This window comes from Cariama cristata, unplaced genomic scaffold, assembly GCF_000690535.1.
Source record: "Cariama cristata isolate BGI_N322 unplaced genomic scaffold, ASM69053v1 scaffold38184, whole genome shotgun sequence".
NCBI classification, from domain to species: domain Eukaryota; kingdom Metazoa; phylum Chordata; class Aves; order Cariamiformes; family Cariamidae; genus Cariama; species Cariama cristata.
Window position 1 is genome coordinate 1,187 of NW_009613047.1, and position 23,135 is coordinate 24,321.

Sequence of the window (23,135 nt, forward strand, 5' to 3'; positions counted from 1 at the left end):
AAAGTATTGTTGATGATGGCAGCAGGAAGAACAGAAAAGAAAATGAACAAAAGCAACACGCTGGTAATGTAGACTGCAGTTTAAATAATGTTTATGTGTAAATATTGTGCTCTGGAGATAAAAGGACAAGCTATCCATGAAAACATTTACATATAAAAAAATCCTGATAAAATACATGTATCTGTGTTCACCTAACAGATACGCTATGCTTTGAAACAGAAAACTAAATAAAATAAGCTAATTTTCACAGTCTTCTACTACGGATTTTTTTTTCTAAGCAGGATAATGTAATATCACTGGCTGAAATCAACAAAATTAAGCAACGTATACATAGGAATTCATTATTATTATGTCATGTTCTAGAATGTGCAGCACTTACAACAAATACACTGTTCCGCATATTTTGAGCTAAAACATGAAGGCTGATTTTGAAAATGAAATGCCACTTTTAAAACCAGGGTTTTTTTAAAAGCAAAATAACATGTGAAAATAGTTAAGCTATAGTGAATAACATGACTTAAATTCACAACTTACTTAGGAGTTGAAGGACCTCTTGGCCATGTTCCATCCTCATTCTTCTGTTCTATCACCAGTACCTACCACAAAAAGTGTAAGAAGAAAATTGAAATAAAAATATCAGTAGATTGCTTTCTGTTCCAATCTTTTTAATGGATTTGCTGACATTTGCAGACGGAAAAGACTGTTGTTTAAGTTACTATTCCCTGAGGTTCACAAATACTCCATTCAGCTACACTGCACCTTCCTTTTGCTCTATTCACTTTTTTCTCCCCATGTTTTAATTTGTGTGACTTTGGGCAAGCCACTTAATATTTCTAGGCCTCAACACTCCAAGGATAAAATGTCAAGACCTTACCTCTCAAAGAGGTTGGAAGATGACCTGCAATGTCTAAACAGCATCTATGAATCTATAGAAATCACATGTCTATACAACAGCCCTACTAAGGAAAGGATACTCCTGAAGGAATTTTGCCTCGCACACAACACAGACAGGTAGAAAAAAAAAACAAACACAAAACCCCAAACTATTTTCTACCTTGATAGCCTTAAAATCATACCTGTCTGGTTACTCTGGTACTTTTTGCAAAAGCATTCATATAATATTAATTTTCCAATTGGACAGCTGGCTAATGAAATTAATTTCATTCAAGTTGTTACTGGTACAAAAGGGAGTACAGAACACTCAGTCCTAAACACAGGCATCAAGTGCCATTTGAAACGCCTTTGGGTATTTGAGATATCTGCCCTACGCTGGCAGATATGACACAGGACCTACAAAAAGCTCATACCTTTCTGGATTGACAGCTGGGATAGCCAGATCATTTGAAATGGCAACTAGACTCCAATATTTAAACTAAATCTACTTCTTAATTTCCAGTGCAACTAATTCTGCATAACTGTACACTGATGTTTCAGGACACTAATTAACTGCCATGCTATGCCTGTATGTTTCGACACAGTGACATACAGTCACATACATACTTATGCTCAAAACCTTATACGTAAGTCGTGTTGCCACTTGAAGATGTAATCACATTTTCAGTCCGAATACACTAAGACATGACACTGAAAACTAGCTTTCTATCATGACCAGCTTTCTATCTGGAAGAGCAGTCTGCTATCTTTGGTCATGAATGCTGTAAGACAGATTCTGCTGTATTTCCTTCCATTGGCTCTCAGAGACTACTGTATAAAAAGAAGATTTAGATGTAAAAGTTCAACAGAACCCCTAAGGCTCACTTCAGAAGTCAAGTGATTAATTCAAAACATGAATTTACTCAATCACAGACATAGTTTAGAATTACACAGTAAAAAATAACTGTTAGGTTAGACAGACTGTAATAGTCAGAATAACTATTATTAGATTAGGAGGCTCAGTAAGAAAAATAACAACCTTGTGTGTCAGCAAGTGCAACTGACCAAACACACATGGTCTACCACGACATTTAGCATTTTCAGAAACCATGGTTAAACTCTGCTTTGAATAATATTTGTTTTGCTGAAAGTACAGATGTCACCTAGAGATCTTTTTATGGCTAGATTAGACCATGCCTGCTTCATAGTCAATGTTTTACTAGGATAGAGGCAATTTGCAAGTTACATCTTTGACGTAAATCTTTTATGGGAGATGTGAGCTCTTCCAGCAGGATTTCTGCATGGTGAAAATTACCTGTGTGAGGCTTGTAAGTGTGTACAGCATGAAGCTAAAGGGCACAATAGTTCAAGCTGTTATTTTGGTGCACTGATTACTTGCCTTTCATGATACAAAAGAAAACTGAAGCATAGCATAAATACTGCTGGTAAGTAGGTTAGAGTCAAGTATTTCAAGGCAAAAGGAAATACTTTAATATAATCTCACCTACAATTACTGCCATCAAATTTCATCCATTCTTATTTGTAGCATGACCGCATGAACTACAGCTATTGAAAAAACATCTAACTCTATTTAAGACTAAGGAACCAATGTAATAATCTGAAAGTTATTTTAATGATGAAATTGTTCAATCAATTCACATTTATATTTGTGTAGCTTTAACATCCAATATTTGTTCTTTATATTCATCTGGAAGGTAAAAAAATGGTCTTGTAAGAAATCCTCCCATAAAGGGATTTTAAAGTGATGCTATAGTCTCATGCTAAAGCAGGTTTTCAAGCTCTTTTGTCTCTATAGTTCTTATCTGAAATCTTTTCATTTTTTTCCTAATTTCTTTCTGAAATCTGGACAGTGGAATTTGAGTAGAAGACAACAGTCTTTTAGAGTACCTAAAAAGTTCTTCAAATTTTGAGTTTCATTATAGGAACATATCCCAGATCCTAGGAGTATTTTTCTATTTCAGGTTTTACCAAATTCAAGTCAGGAACATTATGTTCATTTACTTTTAATTCACCAAGAGAGTTAAACTCGTATTTATCCTGAAAATACACTCAAAGACTACTTTTATTTTGATGAATTTGTGTATAAAATCGTCTATCCTTAACACAATCTATTGGGGGCAATTTTCATTTAAAAAGAAGGAAAATTCATTGGGTACAACTACATTTTCATGAGCAAAAAAATAAACGTATTAAAAAAAAGAAATAAGATTACACTGTACCTGTCCCTGGTATAAACCAGCATCCTGTATGGTACTGTCTGGTTTATTCAAAGGTTCAAAAGTATTACTCATGTATTTGTTCCACAATCTGGTCTCTTTTTCACCTGGAATATTGAAGATTTTTCTTATCTCTTTTTCAATTGTATCTGTTTTGAAAGGGAGAGAACACAAGTTTAGCATTTCACTATACAAATAGTATAAGCCTAGTAAAGCATCAGAATCGCCTACTCTTTTCTTATATTCAAAATATGAATGAAACTGTAGAAATAGCCGTGCAACTACCTCATGTTGTAGGACAAGCAGGAAGTTGCTAGTCTGCTTGCCTTTAAAATGGAAACAGTCAGAGGACTATTTTCTTCCCTCCTGAATCTCTTAGCAAAGCAGACCAAATAAAGACAAGTTGATAAATAAGAGATGACAGGAGGTACCTAGGTACCCATATACTAATTTCTCAGAGTGTGGTAACACAGGAGTGTGGGTGAGTACAGAATGATTAGAAGCGAGACTGGCAGGAAAACAAAGTGCAGGGAGCACAAGTCATTCTGTTCCTCTCCCCAGATCAAACCTTTTTGGTTTTCACTCTTCTACTACCCATACCCAAGTGCAATTACCACTAACCACAATATATACACATACAATTTTAGATGCTCACAGAAATTAAAGACTATTCTGTAAAACTGAAGCACATAAATTTATTTTCAAAGGATGATGAAAGATGTTACATCCTTGAAAGATTTAACATAAAAAGGTCTAGTGGCTCCTACTCCACCTGACAGAATATAATCAGTGTTACATAATTTTAAGGTAGTATCACTATTGCCTACAACTAAAATTTAAGAAGTTCATAATTAACTCCATTTTCATTATGCAAAAGCAGTTTATTAAAGAGTTCTTTAATTTGAACTAATATGTACAGTGCTACACTATAGCAACCTCATTTAGATTTTATTTTTTTTTTTTTTTTTTGAACTGGCATACTCATAAAGCCCCATGGCAGCCAAGTCTTGTAAGAGCTAACACAGAAAACAAAACAGGAGTCAAGAAATGTACAGTTTATTCCTGACGATCACTGAAAACACAGCTACAGAACTGGGCCCTTCGAGAGACATTCCCCTGAAGTCTCAGGATAAAACACCAGTGCGTCAGCTCTTCTAGCATTCCCCTTGCTCCCTTTTACTAAGATTACTATTTTCTCTTCCACTATGTTAAATATAAAAAGTCAAAATGAGACCTGAAGCTTAAAAGTACCTTGCAAAAATCCAGCCATTGGCTTGTGAAATGCATGACAACTGGCCAACATAGTATTTGTAGATAATGTAGGCAACTGAATACAATTTCCTTCTATACTAGTTAACACACACTTTAGTATGAAAGCAAGTGTTAGACTGGATCATCTGTTTCTGTAATAGAAATGCTACGTAGGCAAGGTAGGTGCTATAAACAAGGCAACAGGCTGTTACTTTATTCGTTGACTTTTTTAAAAAAAATCATGTACTGTCTGAATCAATTCTCAACCAAGGATTTCAAATACCTATATTTGAATGTAAGATTGAATTGTCAGCAACAGTCTTTCAAAAAAAAATCATCCAGATTTATCAATTACTTTCACTAAAAGAATTTACAAGTGATAATTTTTCATTATCAGATTATGACAATTAATTATTTGAGCATTGCTGCTTGTATTCTTCACAAGTACTAAGTTAACATTTATTATGTTAATTTTTAACATATTCCAGCTTTCACTAACGAACTGTTATGAGACAAGAAACATCAATCCTATCAGACGATTCCACATTATGTCCAATACTCTGTGAAGACCATGTTCCACTTGCCTGTTATGCTAATTTTGAGACTGCAAAACTAAGGTGCTTTTATGTACTTCCATGAATGTAACCAATGCACATTTTATAATTCTTCCTCCCACCCCCAGCAAGTATCACTGAAGTGCTGGCTTATGATCTAAAGTCAAAGTGCCTGTTCCAGTATAAATGAAAACATTACATTCAAATAGGTATGGTCTGAGGCATGCTGTGTATGGGGTTCTCCTCTAGTAGTGTTACACACATCCCATGTACGAGAAGATTAGTACTAGGACAGTATCTACAAGAGACAGGAAGAACTGTCCTTTAAAGATGCCTCTCACTCCATCAGCTATATAGCCACAATATGAGATAGTTCAATTTGTGAGGTAAAGGTTATGGATCCCATATAGAACATATCCTGTACTGTTAAAAATCAGAGAGCTCCTCCAAGAAAACAGCTGCACGATTTAAGTACTATTGTGCAAGACTACATGGAAGACTCTGCTGGTTTTGGTTGGGACAGAGCTAATTTTCTTCACTGTAGCTGATATGGGGCTGTGTTTTGGATTTGTGCTGGAAACAGCGTTGATAACCCAGGGATGTTTTGGTTCCTGCTGCTGAGCAGGGCTTACCCAGAGCCAAGGCCTTTTCTGCCTCTCACCCCCCCCCACCAGCGAGGAGGCTGGGGGGGCACAAGGAGTTGGGAGGGGACACAGCCGGGACAGCTGACCCCAATGACTCAAGGGATATTCCGTACCGTATGACGTCATGCTCAGCATATAAAGCTGCAGGGAAGAAGGAGGAAAGGGGGATGTTGGGAGTGATGGCGTTTGTCTTCCCAAGTCACCATTACGCCTGACAGAGCCCTGCCTTCCTGGAGATGGCTGATCGCCTGCCTGCCCATGGGAAGTGGGGAAGGAATTCCTATTTTGCTTTGCTTTACCTATTAAACTGCCTTTATTGCAACCCACAAGTCTTCTCTGTTTTACCCCTCTGATTCTCTCCCCATCCCACTGGCAGGGAGTGAGTGAGCAGCTGGGTGGGGCTGAGCTGCCAGCTGAGGTTAAACCACAAAAGAGTCTTGAGATGCTGGAGAAGTTCAGTGGATCCTAACACAAGTACACCCTGGCTCCTGAAGGCTAGTGTTATCACAAATACTGGCTAAAGGAAACTGTAGTAAGATGTTAATCTGTACTATGAAACAGTAATTCCAGCTTCCTAAAGAAGGGAAAGGCTAGTCACAGATCCTAGAATAAATTTTCCTCAAGAGTGGCAAGTTTTACATTCTTGTATTCTACAGCAAATTAAAAGGAAAGGTGAATGAAAGCCATTTGCCAAGATAAGTTACCAGTAAAAGTCCGAAAGTCCATTAGATACAGAGCCACTGGTGTAATCTTCTACAAAGTTTATCAGCTCAGTTTTGGAATTGTTTGATGGCTTTGCAGACGCAACCTGCCTCCTATTTGTCCATAATAGAGACTACAGTCTTTCTGTTATTTTGTGGTTTGTAAAATTCTTGAATAAAGGTAGAAAAGGCCTACGCATTGGGTGATGACTTAATTTTACCTTACTTTCATATGATTAAAACTGCTGAATGGATCATTAACTCATTTTCACTCAGAAGCCCTGATGATCTCTGGGATCAACAACAATAACTAGACTGAAATGCTACCTGAACTACATCTATCATCCAGTTCATTTCCTTTTTATAATTAACTCCTCCCACCCGCCTCCAAAAGAGTTAGTCATCAATAAATCTGAAAGTTAACATGCACTGCCTCCAAGGTGAGAGTCCTCAATTGTAGGAGATTCCCAAGAAGGTCCAAAGAACACGTTACATGTGTCCAGTAGCACCCTAAGAAAATGACCGTCATTATTAGGTCTGTCCTTTGTAATTATTTTTTCCTACCTTGTACTAACTTACTGACATACAGCTTAGCTTAGTTTCTACTGGAGTGGAACAGCAAAGGTATTCCAGGAATAACACTCATTTGAAGACTGGTAGGTGAATATTATATTGTGCTTAGAGTATTTAAGACGCTTCAAAACTTTCTCTGTTTATAAGAATTAAGGAAGGTCTTGCACTGATCTTTTGAAGGCAGTAAATAATTTTTCTACCCTCCATCACTGATTATATTAAAACTTCTTGAAAAGACCATAGTTCCTTAGCTCTGTTCACTTCAGTGGGGCTGATACTGACTTTTTTGTACTACAAGTCTTCTGCAACCATAATGAAAATGCATCCCTTACTGGCATATACAATGCAGGGAGAAAAATAACCAGGATTCTGAAGATTCCTCTTGCATATTATTTACTGATATAATGAGCATCTCTGCCATATATTTGATGAATTACCCTAAATATACTTAAGCTAAGGACAGGGAAAAAAAATCACCATCTTATTAACGGATGATAAGAGAAAAACCTCAGGGATCAGTTATTTTTTCACTCTTAAAAGTGGTTTTGATTTTTGTAGCTCTTCTTCTATGATACAAACTCTTCTGGATGTCCTGGCTAGGACGGCCCTGCTTGGTGCTCTGCATAAGAAGCTTCAGCTTCAGAAAGGGCAAATTTTTAAGGCTTCCAGGAGCATGTCATCCACATCTCAGGAAAGCAAACAAGGCCAGTGTCTGGAAAGGGACTGCCAGTGAGTCCGACTGTTTCTCATTACTCTTCACGACAATTTTCTCATAACTGTAATTCTATTTGTGCTGAGAAAAAATTAATACACCTCCAAGTAACAGTTTCCAGAATGTCCTGCTTCTGATTAGAGAAAGAAAATATCAGGAATTCATCTATTACCTATAATTCCAATGATACAATTAAATTCAGTATAGCTGCAAAATAGCTTGTATTTGGTCCTCAGGGAAGGAAAATGTTAAATTGTTTTTTCTAAGTTTCTGGGTTTGCTTAGAGAATAACGAAGTACATCTTCCCAAGTTAAACCAGATCTCAAAAAGGCCAATTAACATACAACACTGAAGCCTTGTTTCAAGGACAAATTTCATAATTTAAAAGTTTTTGTTCTAATACAAGCAGATGATTACTTGATTAACTTAAAAGACTAAAATTTGACAAAGTAAAGCGATTCTGCTTTTAAAGCAAGCAATCTGCAAAGGATTAGTAGTAAGTATAAGTCACTACCCATAATGTAAAAAGAAGTAAAATCTGAAAAAACCACATTGTTGTCAAAGAATGTAAACAAAGAGTAATGGCTGGGCATAAAGTGTCACGGGCATAAAGTGCAATTCTAGCTGCACAAATACACCTGATCGAAAGAGTCTTATCTCAGATACATATGCGCAAATACACCAAAAATTGAGTTTATATGACCAGCAATAACTTTGCATATGTTCTGATTGTTATTGTCAGAGACAAATATGTTATCAAAATATGGTGTCAACCAATGACACAATGCTCAAAGAGCAGGCAAAATAACCACAAATACAGATAAGTTCAAGGTTTAATACAGGACTCAGTTACTGTAAAAGATTGTGCCTGGCCTGCCACTTCACAACCCAAAGAATACTGCCTTTGCAGGTCACCTTTAGCCATTAATTTATAAATTCAATTCATTCTTGTGTTTTGTAATATACCCCTCTGTTTATATACATGACTAAAAAGTGTTGGCTAATGAAAGACATGAACGGAAACACATGAAATAATATATTTCTTACACACCAAAAGCCAAGAAAAAGTACTATGGAATCTAGTAAAGATAATGAAAATACCACACTGTTCACTCCCTGAAAAGCACAAACCTCTAGAGATAACACAGATGCCTAGATAATAAAATGCACAATTATTATTTTTTAAAATTCCATTAAAAATCCTAAATATTCCAAATAATTTAACTTTTAATTTTGACCCAAACAAGACTAGTCCCATCCTTTTTAATGGTTACAATACCCATCTATCATTTTACCTAGAGACTTACTTATTCCGAACTTGCTACCAAGTAGTATTTAAACAAGTAACAATCATATACTTTTAAAAATAGTTGTGCATACCTATTGTATCAGCTTTACTAAATCTTCGTGTGACAACATTGTTCATATTTCCATTTTCACAAAGCTTTAATTCTGTTAGATAAACTTCTACTTTGCAGTGCTTTACAAACATACCCTGTTCAACGACCTGAAAAACAGATTGGGATCAGGTATCAGTCCAAATATGTTTTCATAGACGCACTTCAAAATATTTTTGAGAACTCTTCAAGAAACTGAATTTCAGAGAATATATGACACTTACTAAATGCCAAAAATTAGAACCAAAATTCTCCTATAACTTTTCAGAAATACAGTAAATCAAAAAGTTTTTTTTTCCATGATGGTATCTTACCTGTGTATAACACCACCATGACTTTCAAAGTCTTAAGCACAGCAGAAATCACAAATATGCAAACTTAACCAAAAGATAAGATACTTAATAAAAGGTAAAAGACACCAAAAGCTATTTTTATTCCAAAATACATTAGTTGTATGCTACTTCCTCAAAACATGAAGAACTACTTTTCACAGTTAAAGAATACTTATCAAAACCAGAATACACACTAATAATATCTGGATATCACATTTTTAAACAGAACAAATCTTCCACTTATATTTCAATAATGAATACATTCATTTGAAATTTCACCTACTCATCACAGTTGTTTATTATATGTTAATTTTTGTAATACCTATTACAAAATAGTTAAGTATAAAGGAATTTTTTTATAAAAGTAAAACGTAGAAAAAAATATTCAGGGTCACCTCTTAAATGTTTTTCCCTTTGATCTTCCAAAGTGTAACTGCAGTACTTAGTCATGTAGACTGTTCCAAAAATAACCATTGGCCTGATATGTGATACATCTGACAAATATGGTAAAAAAAAAACAGCCACCAGCTAATTGCTAGGAGAGATCTGCTATCTGCTGTACAAATATAACTTCTATGCATGTGCCACAGGAAAAAAAAAAATTAGTGAATGATTTCATTACCGTTCAGTAGTTTGCCTTAGCTTTAGTGACTGCCAACCATGACATTTAAATAAAAATGCATCTTAATTTGACCACCTTAGTAGGGTTTTCAGCTACTAGAGTAACAACAAAATACTTGCAGTAGACAAAACTGTGCACTATGGCTAAGACATTTCTGAGAATAAAACTGACACTGTAGTGGTAGTATTACCACATCCTATTACATAAAGTCATAATGTTATTTGACATGGATCAAGTACAACATTGTATCAACTTAAAATTTGGATTCACATTTCAAAAAAAGTGGGTGTAAACGAAGAGGATGAAAGAAAAGTATCACCCCACCTCTACGAAGAAACATTAAGGCAGACAGGAGAAAGAATCATGAACAAATGACAAAAGCATCAGAAAGAAAAATTCTGAACCAGAATACGCATCTTGGAGGATAACTACTATTCATATTGGCAGAAAATAATGAAGCTATGCCAGTTTACCTGGCCACATGTTACACTCCATGTATTTTTCTAGTTAGTTCCTTCCAAATAGAAGGCAAGTTACTCTAATTTCCCTTCTCTCTCCTTGCATTTTCCCCCCAAAGTGAAAAAATTACAGAACTTTTACTTTACCATGATGATGGAAGAGCATTCAGTTTGCTGAAATCCATCTTCAGGAAAAACAGTAACAAGTTGATAACATACATATCTTTAAAGAAGGAGAGCCATTTTAATAAATTTCAGCTCTTACAGAACTAGAGAAAAAGAAAGAGACATTCCAGGGATGTCTCTTTTAAAAAAAGATATCTTTTACTGTATTAAAGAGAACGTTAAAAAAAAAACCAACAACAAACCACTTCTTTTGCTGACCAAATGAACCTTGAAGACACAAAATTTCTTCTGTAGCTAAATCTGGTATTTGTTTGAAAGAAATTCACTTCAAGTAAGCAGCCAGCATGCATGTAATTAGATCATACTCATGTTATAAGAGGAAAAAAGTTATATCACACCAGAAGTCATATCAAACTAAATTCTAATCTTAATATTCTTTCAGCCATTTTTCAGGGATTAAAATAAAGATCCCTGTAGTCAAAAGAATATGCCCTAATGGTCAATTTAGAAATGGCAAACATACCAAAATATATTTGAAAACTTCAGTAATTCAGTCCAGTGAGGATGCAACTATAATCAATAACCTGAAAATCTTAAGACATAATACAAATAAAAAACATTGTATGATCAATAAACTGGTAAAATGTCCTATCACCTTAATAATAAAGATGGCATGTGTTGCAGCAAACAGAAATTAACAAATACATTAATTTTTAAGTATCTCATAGTGATGGAGGGCCACAGTAGCCACCATACTATGGACTACTACTTGTGTTGAGGTAAGCTTTTTGCTTAAAGAAAAAACTCCCTTAGCAAGCTGCTGAACACAGAAGACTGCACTTATCAGAAAAGGAACTACCAACTACTCTGCCAGTGTTAACATTACTGGAGCCAGGTTTTTCACTAATATAGTCAATACAGTTTTAGGGTTTTATACTTGATAACAGTCATTCACATTAATAGACTTATAAGCTTCTAAAGCAAGTTCTTCTTGAAATACTAAAGGGTTTACTTTCAGGAGAAAAAAAAAAAAATAGTATTATAACCTTTGCATCCTTGTTTCTCAATATTAAAAACTTAAGCCTTTAAAATTTGAATAAAAATTAGATATCTATAAGCAACTAAAGCAGGAGTTGTCTATATGATTATCATAGGCGAGGACTTAAAAATCTTCTAATAAATTCCTGTGCAACACCTGCATATTTGCAGGACTATATCTGAACCACATTCATCCCAGTAGGTAATTTAAGAGTACCTTGCGTGCTATTGGCTCTTGACCTTCCATCAGTGTGTACCAGCTAACTAGCCTATTCCAGCCTTCAGTTGGCAAAAGGATGTAGTCCAGCTCATCAATGAGATGTTCCTTGAGAGACTGAGAATCACCATCTATAAGAGAAAAGATATTTTTACTTGAATACTGTAATTCAGTTACTTGAGTTTTTAATGTAACATTTTTCATGTAAATAGCAAGCAAAATATTTTCAGAGTCACAGTTATGTTATCAGTATTATGGTGTTCAAAGCAAAACTATTCTGAAGCTATTTAGGCAAGCTATCCCGTTCATGTACAGCACACCTACTACAGGTAGTATTCCTACACTCAGGAACCCAAGTGACAACTCCGTATCCTCACGCAATCATAAGCACCTAACTTGTTATCACACACCACCATAGCCTTCAGAGAAACGAATCCGTTTCTCCACCCACTTCGCACATATTCCCACATCACCATGGATACTTCCATTTCATGCTACAGTTGCATCCTTCACTGAAAATGCAGGAATGGGCAGTTACAGTAGATCCAAGACAAAATTCGGAGTCATTTATTCCATGTCAGACTGGGAAAATAACATGGTACAACCCTCCTACTTAAATGACCCTACATGCGCTGGAAACACAGTCCCTACAAAGTTCTTCACAGGGACAGCGAGATGCAGCACTTGAAAGAAGTACAACTTGGCAACCTCTTTACAGAAGTAGCATGCTTTTAGCTTTGGTTCAAACCTTGTTACAGCAGTAAGACAGCAGCTATCCTGTATGTGTAAGAGGTGATTCCAGATCCAAGCCGCTGTGAGCCTCAGACAACTAGGGCAGCTGTCTTTCCATTTGGAAGTACCCAACTACAGGCCAGCAAACAGCCCTCTGTACAGAGGGAGTTCAAACAGGCAGACCCACACATTCTGCTTCAAAGAATGAATCAGGATGACAAACTTAATGAAGTATGAAAATAGACTATGTATAAAGAATAAATAGACTGTAATAAATGCACAGTCTATTTATTTTCATTATCCTATGTGAATGAACTGCAGAATTACACTGCACAATTAAAATTGAGCATAAAAGTAACCTTAAATAATCTCAAACCACTTCAAGTACTGGCCTTCCTCTTGGATTTTTTTAAGTAATTGAATACTGTTCAATTGAATACTAAACAAATTGAATACTGTTGCCTTCATTTTTTCACAAGGACAAAAATAAGTGTGCACTACACGCATATGAAAAGCACTAAGGTCCTCTCATTTTGTCATATTTCTGTGCTTCTCTGTTTCTCCTTTGTACAGATTGAGCAAATACAGCATAATCTGACTTCAATTAAAAAAAAAATTACCCTGAGCATTAAAAAAAGGCACACTTAAAAATTAAAGGTCCTTTAATACTAACAATTATTCTTTTTTTTTTTTCTGTATAAGAATTTAACAAAGCATATTTCAACATGACCTTTTCTGTAGGAGGGTAACGCTATCGAGGACACTTAAGAGATGTGTTCACTTCCCAGTGGGAAGAGTAAACAAGATTCAGCTTGCCAAAACTCCAGAAATCTCCCTACTCTACCTGCACTTGCTACACCTTCACTTGATTTAAAGGGTTTGTGATTTTAAGGGAAACTACGGGAAAAAAACAATGCTTTTTGCTTTATTCACCCAAATAGTGAAAATTTGGGCAAAGAAAGAAGCACAGTTTTCTTCCTCTCCTATTATCACTGGTGCTGACTCCCTCTTTCCTTCTCCAGCTAAGTACCTTGATGTGCAAGCAAAACATGGGAGATGCATATTGTTTTCAGTTCATCTATTTTAAGTGTGCAGTATTTGTTACTACCATTAGCTGCTCAGAGATGGCAAAAAGATAACTGTTTCCATAATATGCAATCTGTGCAGTTTAGAGAAGACTTCATGCAGTCAAGAAGGTACAACATGGTTTATATGCATCTTCTCTGATAAAAATCATAAATGACTTAGTAGCAACAGCTAAACTAAAAAACCCTAAACTCCCCCCCCACCCCCCGCCCCCCAAATACAGCCAGGTAAGTATTAAAATTATGAACTTATTTTAGAAAGGGGGGATAATCAAGTTCAGAAATAGCCAAAGCTTTGTTGCTATTTTAGCAAGAAAAACCACAACAGCAACATAGAAGGCAACAAAGGAAAGGGGACGAAAACCTCAGACTTTGGATTCTACTTTGGGAGCCACAGTACATATATTCCTTGAGCAAAATGTAAAATGGAATTTTACATGAACATGTCAGTGAACATAAAGGTAAGAAAGAATTCAGTTCATGTAGATAAGTATAATTACTGTGACGTAATAAATGAGACTTCAATCAATGTACCTGTTTAAAAGGTACTTTCCTTTTTTCCCCTCAGGCTGTTTCATGCTAGCTGTAAAAGCAACAATTTTCAAGAGCCAAATTTTGGTTCAAAACTGTCTTGATTGATTCGGAAAAAAAAAAAAAAAATCTATATTCAAGAGCTACATACATGAAACATTTGCTGAAATAATTCGACTTGCACTATCAATTCTTACTTGGCCCACTCAACACTATGCATACGGTGGTTCCATTAAAGCTGGGAGTAAAGTGTGGGGAGAAATCCACAAACACATCTTCAGGTCCACGTATCTCTTTAAAAGGTTCATACAGTATTTCTGCACTGATCTGATATTGCTACAGGAGTTTACAGTGAGAAGATATAATTTGGACTCCATTCCGTCTTTCTAAACCCCTCAACATTTCTTCTAGTATAATTTTTTCAGAACTTTATTCCATCAAAGAAGTCCCCTGACTCTGATGACTCCATCCCTCATACGTGACACTGTTTTCTATGATGAACAAGCAGCTACTTCAAATGATTACTTCCTTGTGCTTGCTTTGCTAATCTGAAGTTGACTTGCTTTGCTAATCTAAAGTTGACTATGTATCTCTTCTTTTGCAGATGGCACATGTGCATTCCATTACATTCAACAACATTTTTTGCATATGTTGAGATTAACTGAAATCTCTACCTATTCTTTTCACTGCTCTCACTTCATCCAAATGTTCTGGAAATAAGGGAGCAGCATTTTAGTAATATAAGCACACCATACTGCTTCAGTTTCCTGGAATCAGTCTTTCTTGAATTTAATAATAGTTTTCCTTATCACTGTACTACACTGCAGAGTATCTGAGAACACATGCCCATTTTAGATTATTTTATTCTCTAAATCAAATGCAAATCTTCATACTTAACACTTAAGGAGAGCAGTATGAGAGCAACTAGTGCATACTACGTGCCAAAACCAGGATTAAAACCCAAGCATTTTCAGGTTCAATTTATGCTACATAGGAAACGTAGTACATAGGATTGCTGCTTTGCAGCAGGTGAAGGAGACAGCTACTATTTGATGAGCACTAATGCCTTTAATTTTGAAACTGCCTTCATGTAGGAGCAGTAGATGTCAGATACTAATTGGATGCATGGTATCACTGCCAATGCAGAGCCATAGTTTTGGAACCATGAGTGAGCAAAAAGTGACGTTCACAAACCCCAATGCTGTGTTTATTTTGAAAGGGGTATTGGCAGCGTCAAAATGATAAAATACACGTTTTCAGGAGGTTTTAGCAAAATGGCGAACATGACTTTAGATTTGGATAGCTAACCCTAATATAGGCTTTATATCGACATTAACTTTAAACATAATCTGAACATGTATGTGGATTAAGTTATAAATAATACAGTTCAACCACACAGTACTTTGCACATCTAGAAATCACCTTTGTTTTAAGGTGGGTAGACACAGAAGAGAGAATAAGCTGATGCTGCCTGAGGATAAAAAGATCTTGCTACATCTATTTCAACTGAAAAGCATCACCTGAACACGCCCACCTCACGGCAAGATTTACTACAAGGATGTACAAAAGATCTAGATCCTCACATTTCAGAATACAACACACTCACTCACCTGCAGCAAAAAGATCTTTAAGTTTGTGGATAGAAGAGAATGTATAGAGGCATATGACAGTACAGCACCTTCTTCAAAGGCACTGATACTAGTCACTGTCAGGACATGCACACTGACTCGCAGTGACAACTAGTGCAACATGGTATAACAAGACCTATGAAAGAGGCAATCATCTTTAACATTTAACTTGTAAAATAATGAGATATTAATTACAGTTGAGAAGTTTTGAATTAAGAACATTAGAGTTCATCATAAACTCCATGAAGTTGTAAAAATTTCTATTACTACATGCAAACAAATTATGCAGTACTATTACATTACCTGTAACTTCAAAGAAGGAAACCAACAATCTGCTAGATTTTGTATCCACTAGATTCTGCAGATTAAATATTAACAGCTGTAATGGTATTTTAATACTGGACATTAAATACGGAATTTGACCTAAAGATTAAAATATCTGGGAAAGTATTCTGTGACCTGTGTCCACAAATCTGACTACAGTTTAGCAAAAGTCCAGACCGGAGTAACTGTAACAGTGACAGGCTTTTACCATATTTAGAAGACCATAAAAAATTAGGAAATTATCCTCTATCATTTCACACCACTTTATATTATCACTGAACTGCATAATACCTCTCCATCAATTGTTCCAGAATCAAAGTAAGGGCTTGGAGCTCATTTACAAAAAGAAATTTTAAAGTTCAACTTAAAAATGTTATTTTAAATCAACCAATTTAGTTAAAAAAAATCTTAGTGAACTGAGGCTAGCTATTTGTCAACTTCACTAAATTTCAACTACCAAGGTATCCTAAAATATTGTTATAAACCAGTAATTTGTACATTATTAAAAATATCCTGTTGCCATTGCAAAAACGTTCCAATGATTTTATTTATAAAATTGTAATTTGTTAGGGAAATCTATTCCAGTTCCCTTGTCACGGTCTGAAAACAAACAGAAAGCTTCACCTTCATACATGCTGAGATTCACTTCACTATCAACTACACAAGATGAACAATCTCTGACAAATTTGCACTAAATGTTAGTATTGAGTTATTACACAATCAGAAGCAGTTACCTTTGAGAAGTCCAGAATTATCAATAGGACCAGGGTACACATTTTGATCTCCCATCTGGTATTTGTCCCAGCTGTCAAAACCAACATATTTTTTCCACTGTTTGAACCAGCGACTATCCACTAGATACCTTAAATGGAAAAAGACATACAAGTTAATTATTGGCATGCCACCACTTCCTACAGTACCAATTAATTCATGTTAATGCATTTGTATTCATCCGCCTTGCAAAATGAAGAATGTTATTCTGTCTGGTCTGCTAACCATTATCAACATCTCCTACCAATAAGAACTTCAATTGTGGGCAATTAAAGATCCCACTAATCACAGTGGGCAAGTACAGCTTTGCAAGACTGCAAATACAGCATATCAGAAGCTGAAGAATGGCAAGGTCAAAACCCATTTCCCTTTCAGCATGAAATACCATCAGCTTTCACTCCTGTTCTCAATTTGTGAATTCAAGAGGTTCAAGTTCAACCTCTATAATTAGACAGTCCTTTAAAAAAAGACAGATAATTTTTAGTAAAATATTTTTTTCCTGCTGGAGTTTTATTTATAACTTTCATACATAAATTGAAAAACTTTAGAACTCTGATGTCCTGTCAAGAACCAGAGAGTCTAAGTGTTTTCTTCCTTTGAGTCAGCATCAACACATACAGTAAATGTTCTAGTTTTGAGGCAGTACTAGATGTTCCTCCTACATATAATTACCAACTTCACACTTCCATATAAAGGGATATCTCTAAACTCAGCTCCACAGTATTTCTACCGAGATTAAACTGGTGCCAGTCTGGCTTTTACAAAGTTCAGTGATACCTACATTTTATATCTTTCTGTCTAGAATTTCTTTATTCCTCAGATTTTATTTTATTATGATTTTTTTTCAAAGACACTGCCTTTATTATTTCTCTTTCCTAAAAGTATCCATCTCCTTCTGTCTGGTCTGTCCCAAACCTTTTGCTGCTACCCTAGTACATGTCAGAGTATCACTATCAGGATGAAACACCAGGTCAAACTAGAGATTATTATGAGGTAATCCTCATTCTTTTCTCCAGTATTGGACTACTGAACTCTTACCTGTGGCATACCAATAATATGCTATTGAACCTTTAAGAGATCTCAAAACTTCCTGGTGATTCAAACACTAGTCCGCTAATACATATAGCTTTAGTACGCAATCATTCTGTAGGAGTTACTCATGAACGCCAAGGAAAAATCACAGAACAAAAACATTAGTACCCACAACTCTTATAACCAAAGAAGTACAAAAACATTGCTTGAGTATACATTTTAATGAATAGGTTTAAAAAAATACATTAGTGGGGCCTTAAATTTGTGCTTCTAAATGGTGTAACTACAATAAGAATTAACAAACCTAAGATACCTAAGTCTTGACTTATTTCTTCTTCTCAAGTCCAGTTTTTCTCTCTTACATACACAGATCAAGCCTGGAATCAGCCTTCAGAAGTACTGCTAGCAAACCTTTTGCAAAGAAGGAATTACTACTGAGTAGTACTCAGTAAGTGGCATCCTTTGCTGTCAATTTATCAGATTCTCTTCTCAGTAAGCCACACTTTTTCAGTTTCTACAGAAGGTACTCCTAAGTGTGTGAATCTAGGTAAAAGTCCTTTGGAAAGTAAGAGGAAGAAGGCATTAGAAAACTACAGATAAGATCACCAGAGGCTTTTGGATGCTTACTTCCCCTACATTCCTTCAAAAACATCAAAGACTAAGGTCTCAAAGCCAACTTTACAACATCTATGACAAGAGCATCCTAATTCACATGGTAAACAGTCTTGATTTAAAATGATTACATCAACAGTAACAGTAAGTCTGTGAACAAATAAGTCCTAGCCTTAGCTTGTAACTACGCTAAGGAAATGTAACTAGTAAAGAGACAGCTGTGTCTCAACTGCTACAAACAGCTCTGCCAGTGTAAGAACTTTGGTTAGGGACCAAATTTCTCCCTTACTGCACCAACACCAGCTGTACTCTGGAGCATGTACCTTTACCATCTCACAGCGTAACTCTTGGTCTTGTATCTATTCTACTATCACAACCTGTTACTAAAGCTCAAGAGTCATAATTACTAGGAGTTGCTATCTCTTCTAAAATTGTTCTGTACATAACTTTGTCCTTGAACTTGCAGCACAAAATTGCTTTCTGAAATTTTAAACACTCAATAAAGCAGTCAGAAAAGAGCCTCAAACTGCTTTTTGAACCAAAACTATATAGGGAAAAAGCTGAGTTTTAAACACTATTAAGGAAATGTATATGAAAAGTATTTTGCTGCAAAAATGCCCTTTTCCACTCCTACCAAAATCAGTAACAGAGAGTGAATGGAGAGGGTGTTCTGGGCACAATGCATCCCACCAAACTGGCAATGACACAGCATGATTCTAGTCCTATTCCAGAAAGATGAGATACTTAACATCACTACGATTTTACAACATCGAATCATTCTAAAGTAGCCTGGCCCAGCACTGATTATTTCACTTCTGTGGCAGAATTCCCTTGAGATGTTTTGTTTTGTTTAGAGCATGTTTAGAATGTAATAGGAAACAAGATTGGACAAGGCTAAGCTGCATTAAGGATGGTGAAATTTGGGATAAAACACACTAAAAAGATAAAAATGCAGGTTATTACAAAAATAAACCTACTTAAACTTTATTAATGCTAGAAAAAGGGTAAAACTTATCTAGTTCAAAGCTCACTAAGTTCCAGTCCCATACACATTTCACACTGCAAAAATCAAACTCATTCAGTTAGAATACACTGATTTCTTGACCACTTTCCATTGTCTATGCTGTTCGGCGAAGTTACAAGAACGACCTAACAAAGCAACGAGCTTCTCAAAATAATTCAGATCTTTGTGTATAGAGAACCTAATTTTGCAACACGAGAAAGTATCCAAGTAAAGCCTTACTGTCTTTTACGTAAAAGTCTTTTCTGAACTTAACTTTTCAAGTTCTCCTAACACAGTAGCAGATTTAACGATCACTGCAGCAAAACCTACAAAACCACAAACTGTTGTGAAATTAAATGTGAAATAACTTCAACTATCAAAAATGACCAGCTTGTGAAAAGACGCATATAATGTGGCTATAGACATGTAATTTAAAGTTTGGCGTTATCATTTGTTTAAAACAAGCACTGCATTAAAGAAAAAAAGACTAGTTTTTTAAGCATCAGGTGAAAGCAGAGATATAAACTTTAAAACTTGCAAATTCCCTTCAAAACACCGTGTCTGTCATCATGCAATAAATAGAGGAAATGAAGCAACATCATAACAGCTCCCCGGTATGCTTAAAATATTTGGTATGTTTGTCACTAGAAGCTTTAATTATATTTTTACTATCATAAAGTCCTCCTAAGCAATACTACAATAGAAGGAGAGAAAAAACTTAAACAAATTAGGTTTAAATTTTACAGAGATAACCTGCTTCCTTTTCTACAACCAATAGTCAGATGCAGATGCCTTCAGATATGACCTGTTTCAATGAAGGCAAGAACGCTTTTGCAGGTACAGACTGAATAGTGAAGGCAGAAAGGTTTTAAACTGTTTTCTCCAGCAGAGTCTCTATCCAATTCATGCCCAAGGTATGCCACATTCATCTACTACCCAAAAATGGGAGAGGGGAAGACAGAAGCCTGCAACAGACAATTTAGCCTATCTAATTTAAAGATTACATGAGTAAGAATTTAAGAATTCAGTGACCACCACAAAGATAGTCCACTTGAAAATTAAGAAAGAAAAATCAGATCTCTACAAACAAATTTTCACCAAACAATAAGTAACTGTTGCAACTAAATGAGTGTTATTTTCCATTTCCTGGAAGAGAAAGATGCCAGACACTGCCATGGAAGTTTGAACTGGTATGACCATGTTAAATGGAGCAACTTTATTCTACACAGTGCATATATAACTGAATATAGAGTCTGATACTAAAGATCATTCTTCCTTTACCCTGAGTCTGCCAGAATACGCCTGATGTTACTATAACTGAATCATTGGTATTTGTATCTTTTAAAGTACAAGTAGCAGCAATTCTTCCCACATTAGCAAAATCCAGTTCTTTCACCCTGCCTGTAAAAATCCCAATTCCTTTTACAGCAGACTCTTAATATTTGACTCATTTTTCTTTAATAAATAGAAAAAAGCAGTATCAAATTTGATTGATCTGACATACACTTGCCTTTTGCTTTATACACAAAGCTTTCAATCTTATGAATATACTCGAGACCAACAGCATTCTCACCTTCCTCTTCTGCTGTGGTCATCCAGCCCTACTCCGTAACAGCCGTAACAGCATGTGGTCATGAATGCAGTCACCCTCAGGTACCCACTCCACCACCAAACCTGCCAGCCTTGTCCCCTACTCCATCCCATGGCCTCTACTTTCTTGATCTAAACTTGAATGAACTATGAATCGTAAAGAAGAAAAGCTACAATTTTACACAGAAGGGACATTACCATATAGGCAAACTGTCCATTGTTTTAATTAATGCTTAACAAATTACTGCTCTTGTAGAACCATATTACTTTTCAAATGCTTTGGGTTAAATGTCTGATCATACATAGTAGTTAACAGAAAATTTTGATAATTAGACTTACCAGTGCAAGAAAGCTTGGGAGTCACCGTTCTAGATTTTAAATGTTCACCATTACCTATTTCAACACTTTGTCAACTTTACTCTTCCACATCCAATTAATTTTGTCACCAACCAAATTTTGGTCCACAATGTCTCTTCACAGTTTTCCCTAACTGAAAAGTTGTACATTTCTGTTTCCTAACACAAAGTGCAAAAACTTACATCACTTCTCTTCAAATTTAGGAATTTGTACTTACACATTCAAATAAAAGAGTAATATTTCTAGTACAAAAAAGCCGAAAGGCCACCTATAAGTCATGCAAGTACGTAAGTGTGATAAGAACTAAACAGCAGTCAAGTTCCTTCCCTGAAAAGAAAATGCTGAAGGACAACGAAATCTTAAAAATTTCACATGAAGTTCGAGACTCTCTGAGCAAAGCCTGTCCAGCAGTACAATGAAGAAAAGCAAAATGAAGAATGCATGAACACAAAAAATTTGAAAGCTACTCAAATTACTTTGTCTTTATACCTTCTGCTTTCCTCTTTTCTTACTTGAATCCACCGAGTAGTACTTTGTTAGACTGGTGTGTTTTGGACATACAGACAAAGACAAAGCTGCAGGGAACGATGAAAAAAAAGCAGCAAAATGGGGTGCAAAACACTATTCTAAGATTGAATTATCTCCCTCTCTCTCTGTGTACTGATTTTTAAATAGAGTGAACCAGGAAGATCAATTTATTAGGATAAGGAGCAAATGGGCCACTGCCAGTTCTCGGGATTTCTTACAGACCACATCATACTTTAATAATCAAACCTGAAACAAAAATATTATAGATTCTATACAGCACTATACGCCTTACCAGAGCCTAGTGAACTACCTGCCGACCACCGATTATAGCTTAGAAAGTACTGCCTTACTCACTATCCCAATATTCAGCTCTTAACATCCTTTATAAACAAAGGTAAGCAGGATACTTATGTAAGTCTGGTAATTAATTGATTTTTTATTTAGAGATAACTGCTTTTAACTGACTCAGGATATACCAACGTTGTTTAGACTTCTTAATTTAAAGAAGTATGGAGTCTTTACTCTCAGACAGATATTACAGTGAATTACTGGCTATGTATATGTATGTGCATACCTATGCACATGTATATATACGTTGTATACACAGTAGGCATTTTAATGAGCATTCTGCTACTTTTACTACAATAGAAATCTGATACAGGTAAGAAAAGTTATTTTGAGTATGATGGAATACAGTCACAGCAGCTGTGATCTTCCCTCTTTACAAGAACTTGTTCTTAATCAATAGATGAAATACTACTTTTCCAATAAGATTAAGGAAAATGGAAATTTGCATTCAAATGCTATACACTTCCCTCATCTTCACGCAAGACGGATATACCATGTTAAAGATTATGCTGAAAAAAAAGTTAATGCAATTACACCACGCTCAGCTTAGGGGATCAATCTGCTAAAGCACTTACACAGCTAAAATCCAGACTTCTTAGCATTAAGGGAAAAAGTAAAAATCAGAAATTTATAGACTATACCTTTTGATCCTACAAACACATTCAATATAGCATTCTCACCAAGATCAGCAAGACTACTCTTCTACAGAAAACAGAGAAGGCAAACTGTAAGAAGGCAACTTAATTTATCTTTTCATCAATGTTATAATATCCATGATACAATCAACCACCTGAAAACTAAGTATTACCTACAAGGGACATTCACTAATTTAAAGGGAAAATACATACCTCAAGTAAAC

The 23,135-nt window shown here is 35.6% G+C and overlaps 1 protein-coding gene across 1 annotated transcript; it reads right to left on the reverse strand.

The window, feature by feature from the left end:
* Positions 1-518: 518 nt before the first annotated feature.
* Positions 519-21,048, reverse strand: USP4 (ubiquitin specific peptidase 4 (proto-oncogene)). The gene is made up of 7 exons (XM_009698862.1): positions 20,964-21,048; positions 19,704-19,779; positions 16,770-16,897; positions 11,736-11,866; positions 8,926-9,052; positions 3,114-3,259; positions 519-596 (listed from the first exon to the last, which is right to left on the reverse strand). The coding sequence occupies exons 1-7, from the start codon at positions 21,046-21,048 to the stop codon at positions 531-533; spliced, it is 759 nt and encodes a 252-aa protein (XP_009697164.1). The 3' UTR covers positions 519-530.
* Positions 21,049-23,135: the final 2,087 nt, after the last annotated feature.